At 41.9% G+C, this 15,522-nt stretch overlaps 1 protein-coding gene across 3 annotated transcripts in view; it reads left to right on the top strand.

Annotated features, from left to right (window-relative positions):
* sardh (sarcosine dehydrogenase) overlaps nt 1-15,364 on the top strand; it is a 54,506-nt gene extending 39,142 nt beyond the window's left edge. For all 3 annotated transcript variants that reach the window (XM_018748994.2, XM_018748987.2, XM_018748977.2), the window contains exons 17-21: nt 2,803-2,896; nt 10,694-10,856; nt 11,271-11,439; nt 11,540-11,675; nt 14,661-15,364. In XM_018748994.2, coding sequence (XP_018604510.2) covers nt 2,803-2,896; nt 10,694-10,856; nt 11,271-11,439; nt 11,540-11,675; nt 14,661-14,786 — 688 coding nt within the window. In that variant the 3' untranslated portion in view covers nt 14,787-15,364. The remainder of the gene's footprint in view (nt 1-2,802; nt 2,897-10,693; nt 10,857-11,270; nt 11,440-11,539; nt 11,676-14,660) is intronic.
* Nucleotides 15,365-15,522: the final 158 nt, after the last annotated feature.

Below are 15,522 nucleotides of genomic sequence, written 5' to 3' on the forward strand. Positions count from 1 at the left end.
GCACACAGGGACAACTGCCTGGCTCAGGGAAATGTTGAATATGCCCGTGAAGACATCCGCAAACTGAACAGCACATTCCCTGAGTACCCGGCCAGGTATGTTGTCAGGACCTTCAGCTTTCTGTGGGTTACCTCTGGGCAGGGTCTTCCTGACGTCTACTGCAGACAAAGTACCTGGTCGGTGGGAGTAGGGATGGTCTTACCTGCTGGCATGTTGTCCTGTGCTTCGAACCGTGCATAGAAATCATTCAGCACATCTGGGAGCAAGGCATCACCATCATAGACAAGTGATTTAGCTTTGTACTCTGTGATGGCCTGAATGCCTTGCCACATGCGCTTCGTGTCCTTGGAATTTAGAAAATGACAGTGGATTCTTCCTGCGTAGCTGCGCTTCGCCTCTTTGATAGCCCGGGACAGATTGGCCCTTGCTGTGTGGAAGGCTGCCTTGTCACGAGACCTGAAGGCAGTGCCTCGGGTTTTCAGCAGTGAGCGCACCTCAGCAGTCATCCACAGTTTCTGGTTTGGATGTGTGATGATGGTCTTGATGGAAGTCACATCATCTATGCACTTGCTGATGTATCCAGTCACTGATTCTGTGTATTTCTCCAAGTCTGTGGTGTTATAGTATGTAACAACCTCTCTGAACATATTCCAGTCTATGTGTTCAAAGCAGGCCTGAAGTGCTGAGATGGCTCCCTCAGACCAAGTTCTCACCTGTTTCGGGACTGATCTGTATGGTGGGATTAGCATAACGTTGATGTGGTCCAAGTAATAGAGGTGGGGCAGGGTGCAGCATTGTAAGCACCAGGAATGTTTGTGTAAACAAGGTCTAAAGTGTTTGTACCATGGGTTGTGAGATCAACATGCTGGTGGAATGCTGCTGGGTGCTTCTCTTTCCTCAATCACCTCTAAGACGTATTGCTTGTGAAGTGGTGACTTGCTGTTAGTGTGGGTATGCTTGACCTGCAATGGTCTGATGTCCTATCCAGGATGTACCCTGCTGCATACTCTATGCTTCCAGGGCAGGCTCTGGACTTCCACAGCCATGCAATAGGACAGGCAGTTATTGATAATTTATGGGGGATTTAGGTCCTAGTGGTTTTTTTGTGTGTGTGTGTGCGCACGCACGCGTATATGTTGTATGTAAATATAAATAGCAGAACAATGTGTGCTACATTGACATTTTGTGTTTTTAGCTAACCCTGGTAAATCCATTATCTCACATAATACACTGCATGCTGACACATCCTGTCTGTCATTTTCTGTGGCTTGTCCTTCAGTCTGATTTCATTTTGGCATAATGGGGCTTTTTTAAACTGTAAGCTAATTTCTACAGTACAGTGTTACAAATCACTATTTGCTCCATAGTTCTCATATGCTGCATTTCCTGCATCTGTAGAAATTTAGCAGCGTATCTTTTCTTTAAAATTGTTCTATATTTTTTGTTGCCGTACAGTATTACTCTATATCTTTGACATACACCTTGTTAAATGAGACATCTGGACTAACTGTGATTTATGTGTGAATTATTTGGAGAAGACTGAGAGAAGACAGAGACACACACGTATCACCAATCACATTAATGGCATGGTGTCACTCCGTCAGATGTACAGCTCTTTAAGCCTAGGTCTTGAGGTCCTCAGGCTGGAGGAATGCAGCATCTGCAGGTTTTCATTCCACCGGAGTACTTGATCGGTGTAGATATGAAGGTAATTTCTTCAGTTCAGTTCACTTAATACTGACTTTGTCTGATGTGTGAAGAGCGCTGGTTACCTACTCACTCAGCGGCTCTCTTGGACGTGGTGTTCTGTGGTGTTCTGTAGCCAGCAGCCTTACCTCTCCCTCTCTGTTCTCCCCTATGCAGCAGTTACAGCATTTTGTTTTACCCCAACAGCTCTGTTAGCTCTTGGACAATTATGGCATAAAGACAAACTTTGAAAATGCCACATTTCTGTCTGCGACATTGCATCTGTCAGTGCTGCGATATTTACAGACATTTGTCTGAGTGCATCCGTTCCTTAGTGTGTTTACTCCAAGGCAGTGCGCACTGAGCAATTTGCAAATGCAAAGTGCATAAGCTGCGTCTGTCAAGCCAAATAAAGGAGAAGCGCTGCCTCAACTAGCCCCATGCCCCTTGCAGAGATGTGCATGTCGTCGTTCATCTTGAGATGGGGATGGAGGGAGGAGTGAGGCGGTTGCAAAGGGGGAGAATGTTGTGGTACTGAAAGATGTGTTGTTGTCAGTGTTCAAGGAAACTCTGAAGGAAGTACTTTATCGATGGCTCCCGAGTAACCCCTCTGTGGTCTCTGTGTACGGAGCTCACTGCGGAGTCCTGGTATCCGAACGCTTCAGTTTCACCATTCATGTTTTAAAACTGTCAGTGACAACCTGTGCATGGCACCACAGTGAATCAAAGTAATTTCAGCAACAGGCTGGTCTAGTTGCTGTTTTCCAAGGAGAGCTACTGGAGTGCAATTCGACCGGTAGTCATCAGCCTCTAGGATGAGTTCTCGGTCCCACTACTGCAAGGGTGGTGACCTCTTAATGACCAAGTGGCACTGAGATTTCTCTGCAACCCGCCGCACCCTGCATCACCTCACTACGCTCCACCGTCTCTTCTTTTTAAATGTATTTGCTTGTTTAGTCCCTTAGCTAAATTATCTGTTTGGTCAGTTTATGTATGTACACGTATGCTGTATCTGTGTATGTATGTTGTATAGTGTATTCTGGTTTCATTTGTTTTTACAGTATTTAATAATTTGAAATTCTTGTTTATGAAGATGTGTTCTTTCTCCCTTCATAGCCGTGCCCTGCTGCAAGAAGTTCTGGACACTGATCTGAGTAATGAAGCTTTTCCTTTCTCCACTCACAAGGTGGTTCAGGCTGCAGGACACCAGGTAAACCTTTGGCAGACACAGGTGCACATAAGTATGTGTTTGCACTTATCGGTCACAGCACCACACACACACATGCACTCCCAGACATGTACACAGAAACAACCAGCTCTGAACACTCGTGGCACATATGCTGCATGCGTTGGATGACCCCAAACAAAACACACACTTCGGGAAAGACATTTATTTACTTCGTTTTGCTAATTTATAAATTAAGTTGCTAGGGCTTACAATGAACAGGCCAAGGATAAACAGTTTTAATTCATTGACTGAATTTGTTTGTCTGAGGTATAGATATAGTTTTTCTTATACAAGTACTACATTATCAGTGTTATTGAGCTTTTGTTCTAATACATGCTGCTCATTACACAGGCTTCCAACAATGGCAATAAAGCAGACACAATTGGTACTAATGTAAATTAGCTGGGTTTGTTCAATACTCTGTCTCCAAGACAGAACTCTATTTTTTTAAATAGATAAAATGAGTGAGGTGTCGCAGGGGAATTAGGAATGCAGTTGTATGATGAAGTGGGCTGCAAAGAGGAGTGATGGTTTAAGCATTAATTGTCATGGGTTACAATCTGGAGCTTTTGTGTCCATGAGCAGGGCAGGTTACCTCAATTGCCTTGTGAATAAGTGGACCTTACCCAGCGATCGAAGTGCATTTCAGACTGTGCAAGATAAAAAGCACAGGAATCCCTCTTATGTATGATGGTATAGCTACTGAAATAGCTTCTGTTTGCCTTCTTATTTAGTGCAGATCTCATGAGGGCGTGTATACCATTGGACTGACTGGTGTAAGCCGAACGTATCACAGTATAGCATCAGTGTTAACATAAATACCAGAAAGCACTCGTCAGACGAATGATGTAGTGTGTCTTTTTTTTTTTTTTTTAATATCTGTCTTTGTATCAATAATTGGTAGCCTAGATTGTGATATACAGGTTTCCTTCATATGATGAATTGTCACATTGTAAACTTTAGATTGAACAACTGTAATTGTACCTTTAAACACTGCATAATAACCAACTCAATTTTAAAAGAAATCCCTTACATGAACAGAAATTTCTATTATGAGCCTGGGTGACATTGAACTACACGCAAAGTGAGAAGCCTCCTCACCCCACATCTGGCATGGCTTTTCATTTGTACACCCATCTGCCTGCAAGAATTTCTTTTAGAATCCTCTTGAAAGGAAATGTCATTATGAATGATTTTCAACTGCTTGTTGGGGGGGAAGTTGTGTGTAAATGCCTAAATTTGAAGTGTGGTATAAATTCTTTTTGGGTAACGTCAAGGGTTTTTTTTTTTTTTTTTTTTGTTTTGTTTTGCCTGTGTGAATCATGGTGGTGCCGTCACTCCCTGGAATCAAGGCGGGAGTTCAGTTAATTCAGTTAGGAGGACAGCTGGTAGCATAGTAGTTAGAGCTACTGCCTTTGGATCCAAAGGTCACAGATTTGATTCCCACCTCTGGCTGTAGTACCCTTGAGCAAGATACTTACCCTAAATTGCTCTAGTAAAATTACCCAGCTGTATCAATGGGTAAATAATTGTAAGCTTGTAATAACTGTGACCTTAATATTGTAAGTTGCTTTGCAGAAAAGCATCAGCTAAATGAGTAAATGTAATTCAATGTAAATTCCCTCAGGTGGGAATGTGGATTAAATAGTCTGTCTGAAGATCCTAAGTACCTGACTGCTTTCTCTTCCTGAGAGGTTGTGATTGTTTGACAAAGACTCACAGCATATTGGGCTAAGCCTATTACTTGTATATACTTTCTGATGCAATATATTGTGTGTTTTAATTGGTGTTTAGCTAAATTGTATATTCTTCCTTTTGGAAATAATATTTATCATGTTATTTAAACCTGTATTTCACCTGAGGCAAAAATTCTTTATAGAGTAAATGGCTATTGGTTAACAACTTAAATTAGTGATATCCCAGTACGGGTGTAGGTCCCTGTAATGTTTACCATGTTTGAAAGGTAATGATAAAATAATAGGTATTGTGTTTTATTGAATTAAACTTGTTATTGTATTAAAATAAGACACATTTAACATCTATGTAGCACATTGTGCACGGTGCTGCTTGGGTGAATTCCGGACACTATGAAGATGGGACCACGCAGCCATGTGGCTCTGATCCACTTCAGGCACAAGCATGTGAGCTGTGGCCCAGTGGAACCAAGAGGCATCCCGCCACAGGCACAGGGCCCTGCCGGAGTCTGTGCTGGACAGATGGTCCCCTTGACAGGGTTTCCTCCAGGCCACCAGAGGCTGTCCGAACCATCGGGTCTGCACTAAATGCTGCACTCCGTCTCTTTTCTTTTCTCTATCTTTTAATTGTCAACATTTGGCACAGACATGGAAATTACACATTTATGTTTTATAGCTCTGTTTCAATTTTTTCCTTCACATCAGTCAAACTTTTTTCCTCAGTTTTGCCCTTCAACACATTGTATATGCTTTTCTGCCATATACAGTTGAAAATTTCGGGGCAATTGATGACTCATTTCAAGGCAGTCTTGGTATATGTGATTATGGCCATTTCAGTGTGAGCCTTAAAGTGGAGGTAGAAATAATTGTACTTGCACTGACTTCAAATTAGGATGAACGGAAAAGCAGTTTAAAATAAATCGTACCAATAATTTTCTGTCTCATCACCAAAGAATTGAAGAAAATCTCGGGCTTTTATTCAGATATATTTATCTAAAACAAATATTTAGCAAGGAACATTGTTTTCTGCTGAATCCTAGGTTTCAGAATAAGTGTATTTAGTATGTTCACATATTCACTTTCAATAACCGTTGCAGTGGTCTGGAGCATATCCTGGAGTCCCGGGGCACTATGCTAACAGGGGTATGCCCTGGACAAGGTGCCAGTGTATTGCTGGGTTGCCAGAAACACACAGACACACACGAAAAAGAACGCAACAATTTAGTGTGTCCAGTTCATGTGAATGTCTTTGGACAGAGAGAGGAAATCCACAAAGACATGCAAACTCCATGCAAGTTTGACTGGGTTTAAACCTAAGCCCAAAGCTTAGGTGGCGGCGCTACCTGCTGGGTCACCATGCCATCCTTCCCTAGTGTTATTTCTCTTATTGTTTGTCTCAGAAAGTAAAATTAAATCTCTAATGGAATTCAGATTGCACAACTTCTCTGGGCTGCATGGATTGTAGTGATGGCTGGTAATTTTGGAGGTCCTTGTAACTTATTTATTATGCAGGTGAAATTTCAGTTGTTGCTTACCATATTTCCACTACATTTTTCATGCGCAAATCGGTCTAATCAGCCATCTGTGTACGCACAACGCACCCCCGCCCCAACCCCAGTCTGACTAGATGGTCTTCGTCGATAACGACAGACAAACAAACAAACAAAAAAACACATTTACAGGAAAATGTTTAAGACTGGGGTCCCCAATATTTACTTTAAAGACCTTATAAAGCTTTATTCCAGCATATTAATAACTTACAATAATGTGGTAACTGGAAAATAATATGAAGGTTATAAAGTGCCCTGATGTAAATGAATTTCTGGACATCCTTGCTAAATAAATTTTGTGCTACTAAAGGACAGCTAATTTATTTTGAACAGAGCTTTTACAGGCTTGGTTTTCTTAATCACTCAACAAAAGACTTTCCCTTGATGAGAAGAGAACGATTATGCTCGAGGCGAATTTGCTGTCCCTATCAAAATAAAATAGAAACATTCTGAAAGGCATATACTTAAGCATAGTTGATTAATTTACTAAAAAAAAAAAAAGGAACCTTGACATTGTTTAACATACATGTGGAGCTTTTTCAGTAGAGAAATGTTAAAATACTGTCCACTTACATGTTTTTTCATTTATTTATCTAGCTGGCACTTTTCTCTAAAGCAGCTTACAATTATATACCAATTTATACAGCTGGGTAATTTTACTGGAGCAATTTTATTGTAAGTACCTTGCTTAAGGATACTACAACTAGAAGTGGGCATCGACCCTACAACCGTTGGATCCAAAGGCAGCAAGTCTAACCACTACACTAGCAGCTGAATGTCAATTCCCTGTTTGAGCTGGTCTTGATTGAAGGGTTAAGGAAAAAAAAACTGTCTGGTATTATAATTGTATTAGTATTAGAAATACAAGTGTTTTGTTTTTTTTTTACTGCTGTGGCCAAAGTCTGCCTGTGTTGCTTCTCTGGTGGCAAAATTTGTTGTACTCTGTACTGTATGTTCATCAGAACTGCAGGCTGGAACAAGCTTCTTACAGGTACTGTTTTGTTAAAGCAAGTACACTGAAATTTGTGTTTATTGTTTGAAGTCCTTATTGCATTTAGGGAAAAAAGAATGTTTTTCTTAGTTATCTGGACACAGCAAAGTTGACCTGACATTTAGTTTTTCCAAGTAAATTTGATGATGCTTACCTGTAGTGCTACACTGTGTCTTGGTTTTCTTCACACAAACACTTTGAGTTGTTGGGGCTGACTTTGCCTTGACACAAGATTGGGGTTATTTATCCTTCATTTGAGTTGTCAGGAAAGTGGACTGCCCTCGGCACTAGATTAAATCTTTTCATCTCTGGCTCCTGCTCTTTATGGCTGCTCTATTTAAGTGTTGGAACCATAAGATTCAGTGGACATCAGAATGCACCTCTTCTCAAGATCTTCCTGTATCATCCAGTTGGCAGTGGTTTTTCATTTCTTCATTACAGTTTAGTTTTATCCCTTTAGTGTTGAAGAGTTTTTCTTTCCCATACATCATACTTTTTATTAGTAGTTTAATATTTTCTTTTAAATGTAGCCCATCAGTTTTTCTGCTGAAGTATATTATTTTCGGTGGGGGGTGCGGTGGCGCAGTGGGTTGGACCACAGTCCTGCTCTCCGGTGGGTCTGGGGTTCGAGTCCCGCTTGGGGTGCCTTGCGACGGACTGGTGTCCCGTCCTGGGTGTGTCCCCTCCCCCTCCGGCCTTACGCCCTGTGTTGCCGGGTTGGCTCCGGTTCCCTGCGACCCCGTATGGGACAAGCGGTTCTGAAAATGTGTGTGTGTATATTATTTTCAACAATTGCTGTAGATTACTTTTGCAGATGTCAACCTTCTAGAGCAGGTTTAAAATGAATACTTTAGGTTTGTTGTTTTGTTTTCTTGAGTTTAATTTTCAGTTTTCTCCTGTATTACCTGACATTTTTGTCAGTTCTGGTCTTGCTGTCTTGTGGTTTATTCTTGGGTGGATAATGAGTTGCCTAGTTGTGAGGAACACCATACCATCCTGCTGTATGCAAGGGCACTGTGTGTGTGTGTGTGTGTGTGTGTGTGTGTGTGTGTGTGCCAACCACTGCAGAAGTAAATAAGGGACACTTTTGGGTTCTTCAAAGGAAAATAAGGGACAATATGGGGACGTGGTGGCACAGCAGGTTTAGCCGGATCCTGCTCTCTGGTGGGTCTAGGGTTCCAGTCCTGCTTGGGGTGCCTTGTGACGGGCTGGCGTCCCGTCCTGAATGAGTCCCCTCCAACCTTGCGCCCTGTGTTGCCGGGTTAGGCTCTGGTTCGCCGCGACCCCGCTTGGGACAAGCGGTTTCAGACAATGTGTGTGTGTGGGACAGTGTAAGGGACACTTGGAATTTCTTTGTGGCATATGTATATGTTAAAAAGAAGTCCTCTTGACTGAATTAAGTGCTGAAATGAATCTGAGACGCATTTAATTTGCTTTTAGCTCACTGACATACATGTCAGTTGTAAAAGATAAATTAATTTTAATGTCATGCTAAAGTCTCATACACCATTACACACATATAACTGTAGCATCTCCCTAGGCGATTTATAACACTTGTTGCACAACTGATGAGGAACAGACTCACAGCAGCAAGAATTTCTTTGTCCTTAAGTACAGTTTTGTAAAATTTACTACATGGTTTATTAAAGTTCATGATCACAAGCAACTCACTTATCATGAGTTCAACAGAGCATCTGTTCCTAAAGGCACTTGTTTTTCATTATAAAAACCTTGCCCCCCCCGCCGTCAAATGTAGTGTCCAGGTAACGTAGTAACGCCCAATGACAGTCGGACTCACACACAGCTGTTTCACATACATTTTTGCGATTTGTTTTCCTAATCTTTTAACACTTCTATGCGAGCTGCGAAGTTCGTGTATGTATGCAATAAATATATGTAATAAATACTTTTAAATGTCTCTGGGTGTGAAAGGTTAAAATACGGGACAAACCGTGTTCCACGTGGTTTTCATACGGAACGCAACTCTTAAACCCTTAAATATGGAACGATTCCGTATTATACGGAACAGTTGGCAACCCTTTGTGTGTGTGTGTGCGCGCACGTTGAACAGACAGCCTGGCTGACGGCAGTTTCTCTAAGGCCAGCTCAGCCGTCACATTCCCTGTGCCTTACAGACTGCAGGAGGAGAAAAGGGTCGGGAGAGTCACGGAATAGGACTGTGAAATCGATAGATGCTGGATTTACACTGGTTGGTTTCCAGTAGCAAGTTGTAAAACATGCAGGACCTGTCAGCCTGTCCTGAGACCTGGAACCCGACTCAGTTTTGCTGCATTCTTTTGAGAGTCCCTGTGTGTGTCTGGTCTTTTCCTCTCCTACTGTAAGTGCAGGGCTTATTCTTGGGCCCATGGGAGCTGCCATTCATAGGTCTGGCAAGCAAACCAAAAGGCACAACTGGAAGCAATTCTGCTGTGTGTTGGTACCTCCAGTGTTGTACTCTAGGTAAAATGGGCTTTTAAAAAAAGTTTCAGCCATTGTGTGTGTGTGTGTGTGTGAGAGCTTCAGCCCACTTGCCACTTTGTCTCAGACCCTTTAGTTCAGCAGTTCAGTTTTGTTACTGGTTGTTGCTTGTGGGTGATTATTTTTTCAAGCTGACTTTGTGAGTAGTTTTAATTAACATGTTAAATGGAAGAATCACACACACATTTTCAGAACCGCTCGTCCCATACGGGGTCGCAGGGAACTGGAGCCTACCCGGTAACACAGGGCATAAGGCCAGGGGGACACACCCAGGACAGGACGCCAGTCCGCCGCAAGGCACCCCAAGTGGGACTCGAACCCCAGACCCACCGGAGAGCAGGACCCCGTCCAACCCACTGCGCCACTGCGCCACCGCACCCCCTTGGAAGAATCTCAGATTTCAAATAAAGTTGAAGTAAAATCTGACATTTAGCATTCCCTGCAGTTTTTGTGAGAGAATACCTGTACTGCTGACAAATGAGCAAACCTCTATTTCTTTTTTTTGGCATGAAATAGTGTCTTTAACCTTAGTTTTATTATCAGTAAATAGTGGGTCTGTTCTTTCTTGTTTGACTTTCATGAAGTACATTGTTTAGATTAATATTTGTTTTGATTTAGAAAGTGATCAAATAAAGCAAGTATTCTTTTACCACAACAGCGTTTTTACATGTTAACTTTGTCAGATTTTCCTCATCATCAATTCCATTTAAAACGAGGGGAAACTTCTGAAATAGTCCTTATCATTTGCTTCCACAAATGACTAAGGGAACAGAATAATTTAATAATGCTCTAATAACGTGTTCTATTTAATGTGATTTGAGTTGTGTGATTTATTCATTGCCCAATCAAGATGCCTCAATCTAGACACCTTAATTAACAGCTCATCTGGAACAATAACCAGCGTAATATACGCAGGGGGCTTCCAGGCTTTGAACTGATGAATATGCAGTGAAAATGAATCTTATGCCTGATTTCATGCAGTTGATCCCAGTCCGGCTTTGACATTTCCTGTCTTGTTTTCTAGTGTATGTCTCTGTTTGCTCTGATCACGGTGCTCCTGTTGCAGGTGCGTGCCATGCGCCTGTCCTTCGTCGGCGAAATGGGCTGGGAGCTTCACGTGCCACGGGACTCCTGTGTGCCAGTGTACCAGGCCGTCGTGGCCGCTGGCGCCAAACACGGTGTCTGTAATGCAGGCTACCGAGCCATTGATTCCCTCAGCATTGAGAAAGGTTGGTCAACTTCTGAAACTCTGCACCTGGAGATATCTATGTTTCAGCCTAATCGTCTCACCTTCAATTATTTTAAATTAACATAAACTAAAGCCTGTGGTTTTGTCTTCAGTGATGGTGCTTCATCTGAAGGGCTCTATGTAACAGGGACTCTGGGAGAGGTGATGCAGTTGTTGGTCTCTGCAGTAGGTCTGGGGGGAAAAAAAAACACAAAAAGGTCAAATGACCGCAGCTTCATGCATCAGCAGCTTTCAGCCCTCTGACTTTGTGTCCAAACATAGCTCTTGGAGTCATTGCTCAGTTACTACCTCTGTTTACTGACTCTGTGTGCCCAGTTTCAGAGGTCATGCTGTTGTTTTGTATGTGTGTTTTGTCCCTTGCTCATGCAAGCATGTCACTGTCTTTACTCCCCAGGCTACAGACATTGGCATGCAGACCTGCGGCCTGATGACACGCCTCTGGAGGCGGGGCTGGCTTTCACCTGCAAGATGAAGAGCTCGATCCCGTTCCTGGGCCGAGAAGCACTGCAGGCTCAACGGGCGCAGGGGCTCCGCCGTCGCCTTGTGTGCTTTACCATTGATGAGTGAGTGTTGACGCCAGACGCCATTCTGGCTCTGACAGACCTGACAGGCTGAGCAGAGTGTTTCACAGAGTGACAGTACTCGTGCCCTTGTGTTTTCCAGGAAGGTGCCGATGTTTGGCCTGGAGGCAATATTCAGGAACGGGCAGCCGGTGGGCCACCTGCGCCGGGCGGAATACGGCTTTGCCATCAATAAAACCATTGGCTACGGCTACATCCGCAGCCCCGACGGGGGAGTTGTGAGTACAGTGAGACCAGTTATAGATCCTGAAAACTGGTTTCAACCAGTTGAGCCTCATTTACAGATGTGCCCTTATTTTGCGTTGCAGAAGTGTCAGAACAGCGGCAATAGTACATCTGGGACAAGTATCATTTGACAGAATGTAGCCAAACCATTTTCTTCCTGTTTATTTCCGTAATGGAACAATGACTTCTGTCTACAAATGTTGATAAAATGAAGTCATTTTAACTTACATTTCTGCGTTATCCCTATTCTTTTCTCTTAAACTATAGTTTGAGTCTTTAGTTTAAATGATAAGAGTATTCGTTCTTGAGCACCAAAATTGCCTCATTTATGCTAAAATATCACCAAAACCATTAAAATGGACACAACTTCTTCAGAAGTTACCCTTAGTTATCACAACAGCCCACAACACGTTCAAGTTTCCCTTCGTTAATAACTCTGTAATACAGTACATTCAGTACACTAACAAAATGTGTGCTTTCTCTAGATGGCCCAAGCCCCCCTCCCCCAAACAGTGCAAAGACACAATTTTCTTTTGACTGGTGACTAACTTGCCTGTTTGTGTGTGTGTGTGTGTGTGTGTGTGTGTGTGTGTGTGTGTGTGTGTGTGTGTGTGTGTGTGTGTTACCACCACACTTAAAGCCAAAAACTGCCTCTAACCCTGCGAAAACACAAACCTTCTGGGATACGCTGCAATAAAGTTTACAGAAAAATGAATTATTAATAATATATATATTATATAATAATATAACTATTTATCACATCATATCTCTTACTCACACTCCCTTGTATTTGTATCTAGTGACTATTTTTGTATATTCGGTACTTTATATTTTTATATATTTTTTATCCCTTATTCACATACTCTATCTTTTCATCTGTCTTGTCATTGACATTCTGTCTGTGCTGTGGAAGTTTCTGTCACCAAGACAAATTCCTTGTATGTGTGAACATACTTGGCAATAAAGCTCATTCTGATTCTGATAATGATAATAATAATAATGCTGAACATCCTTATGCGAATATTTTGTAATTACTTATAGAAAGAAACCGGAAAAACACCACTATATACAGAATAAACGTACATGTAAATGCCACCCCCATAAATAACTTTCCCCCACGACTCTCTGTGTTAGCGTAGGTTTCCTCCTACACTCAGAGACATGTGTTTCAGATAGTTTATAATCATTGTACATCGCTTTGGAGAAAAGTGTCTGCTAAATGAAAAAAGTCTCACGCTGCCCTGATGTCGGGAGGTGCACGAGATTCTAAATGAGGTCCTCTTAAATGTGAAGAAATGCCTTGTAAGTCAAAGTAGGGGTATTTAGTGAAGTTTTTATTTTTCTTTCTTGTGAAGATGAATTTTTGTAAATTGATTGGTCATATGACGAATGACTTCATTCACCCTGACTCGGCCCACTGAGACCCATGTTCCACGAGGCACAAGTTCAGTTTGTCAGAGTTCTTGCTGCGTGTTTTGGTTAATGGAGGTGAGTCTCCTGGGATGCCGTTGCCACTGCAGTAGGACAAGATGTAAAGGGATACATGTTTCATGAGAACTGACAGAAGAGAAGATGCTCTGAGACAGGGATGACAAAGAGATATAGCATCTTACACCGGCCCAGTGTCTCTGTTAAGGGGCCTTATCTGATTGTGTTGCGTTTCTTCCTCACTCACTTGCTCTCTGAAATCAGAGTTACTAGAAAAACAAAACTGGTGCTTGACTTTCTCTGTGCCTCTTTTCTGTCTCTTTTTCTCAGATACTAAGAGAAAATGAAAGGCCAGTGTTTCTACTTTTCAAATCCATTTTAAATTCCTGTTTTGTATGACTTTCGAGCTTCTCACTGTGTCCCTGAGCAGTTGGAATGCACCTTTTAGCAACTGATTTATTCAGCACATTAATTAGTTGATAAGGACCCATTTTATGCAGTCCTCAGTGTAACAGCTGTAAACAGTCAGAATTGGTGTGTAAGCCAGCAGTGAAGAAAGAAGGATGTGTGATCCGTCTGCTGCCATAATCTGTCTAGTGCAGTGCAGTGCAGTGCAGTGCAGTGCAGTGATCTCATCACCAACGTTCATGCATCACGGAGCAGAGAGAGAGAGTAAAGGAGGCTGGAACCAGCAGCCAGGAGAGGTGTTCAGTGTTGACTCATTGCTTCTCTCTCTCTCTCTCTCTCTCTCTCTCTCTCTCTCTCTCTCTCTCTCTCTCTCTCTCTGTCTCTCTCTCTATCTCTCTATCTCTCTGTCAGATACACAAACACAAATTTACAATCTATGTGGCCTGAAGCTAAGCATTGTGCTTCTTGGTGTGGTGTTACCACTGTGCTGAGTGGATGAGAGGGTAAGAGGTAGTATCATCCCAGGCAAGAGCCAGTTCCATTCTATTCCCCCCCTTCCCGTTCTGTCCTTCCTCTTAATTCCAGCCGTATCTCTAAACTCTTTACATGAATCCATTAGAGCCACATCCGGTCCCGGGGTTATTCAGACGATTCGCACTTCCCCTAACTTGCTGCCGGCCCGAGGCCTGCTTACCAAGATTTAATTAGACAAACCGGAGCCAGGAGCCGCAAGCGGGGGGACTCATTTCATTTGATTTGTTTGACATTGAGACGGGAATGAACTGGTTTAAATGTTTCACAACCGCAAGGGGAAGGGAGCTGTGCCTCCAAAGCCATGGGCCCACGTCTTTAATGGCCAGTCATTTCTGTGGTGATATGTGAAAGGGAGCAATTAGTCACAACATAATTGCAGGAAGACAAAAAATTATAGAGGGGAAAAAGGTACTGTTCCCCTCAAAAAATGAATTCCGCCTACAGTAAGTTATTTTTTTCTGCAGAGGACCCGTCTGACATGATCACCATTGTCTTAGAGGCTCTGCTGTGCAGTTAGATACACAAGGCACAATGAATGCTGTAGCTGTCTGAGAAATGGAGGAAGGGGTAGAACTCATGGTAAAACTAAGTGTTCTTTTGTCCTCCAGGTAAGCCCTGAGTTCATCAAAACTGGAAAGTTTACCTTGGAGAGGATGGGAATGACCTATAAGGCAAAAGCCCACCTGAAATCGCCCTTCGATCCTGAAAACAAGCGGGTGAAGGGAATCTATTGATTCTTCACCAAGTTGAGGGTGGAATCAACAGCACAACCACTTCCAACCACTTTTCATTATAATCAGGTATATAGGGACTTAGCAAGGTGCAGAAGCTGGATGTGTCTGTTTTGGTAATGTCAGTAATTGCATATCTGTGAGATATTATACAGAACCTTAATTCTCGGATATTTTTGAATTAACACTTGTTACAAGACACGCTCTTCAAAAAGAACAATAATATTCAAGTTTCTGGTACTTAAGATTCTCCCAGGCCTATGTACAACTTATTTCATGTCATAAATATCAGTCAGTAATAATATTAAATATCTTAATTTTAAAATTAATGGATAAGGTCACATACTACATCACCTTTTCCCAGTTAAAGCCCAATTTAATGGATTCATAATGTAAACAGTATTTGTTAGAGAATTGTTCATATTAATGTTCTACTAATATGTATTACTTAATTACATAGATCAACAGTGGAGAAACCTGTTCACAGCGTCTTGGGAAGACTTCCTTGTTTACAGTGGAATATGGAATCATATTTTATATACTAACTACACTGCAACTTTTTTTTTTTTTTTTTTTTTTAAACTTTTCCTTATATTTTAAAAATGTGTAACTGGTGTATAAAAGCCTTCCTTGACACAGTAAAAATATATAGTAAAGCCATAATTTTGTAAACTGCATGAATTGGACCCTATGTATTAATACCAAACAGTTTGATTAAATTAATTATTGATTATATTTA

The sequence above is a fragment of the Scleropages formosus genome, chromosome 6 (assembly GCF_900964775.1).
Source record: "Scleropages formosus chromosome 6, fSclFor1.1, whole genome shotgun sequence".
NCBI classification, from domain to species: Eukaryota; Metazoa; Chordata; class Actinopteri; order Osteoglossiformes; family Osteoglossidae; genus Scleropages; species Scleropages formosus.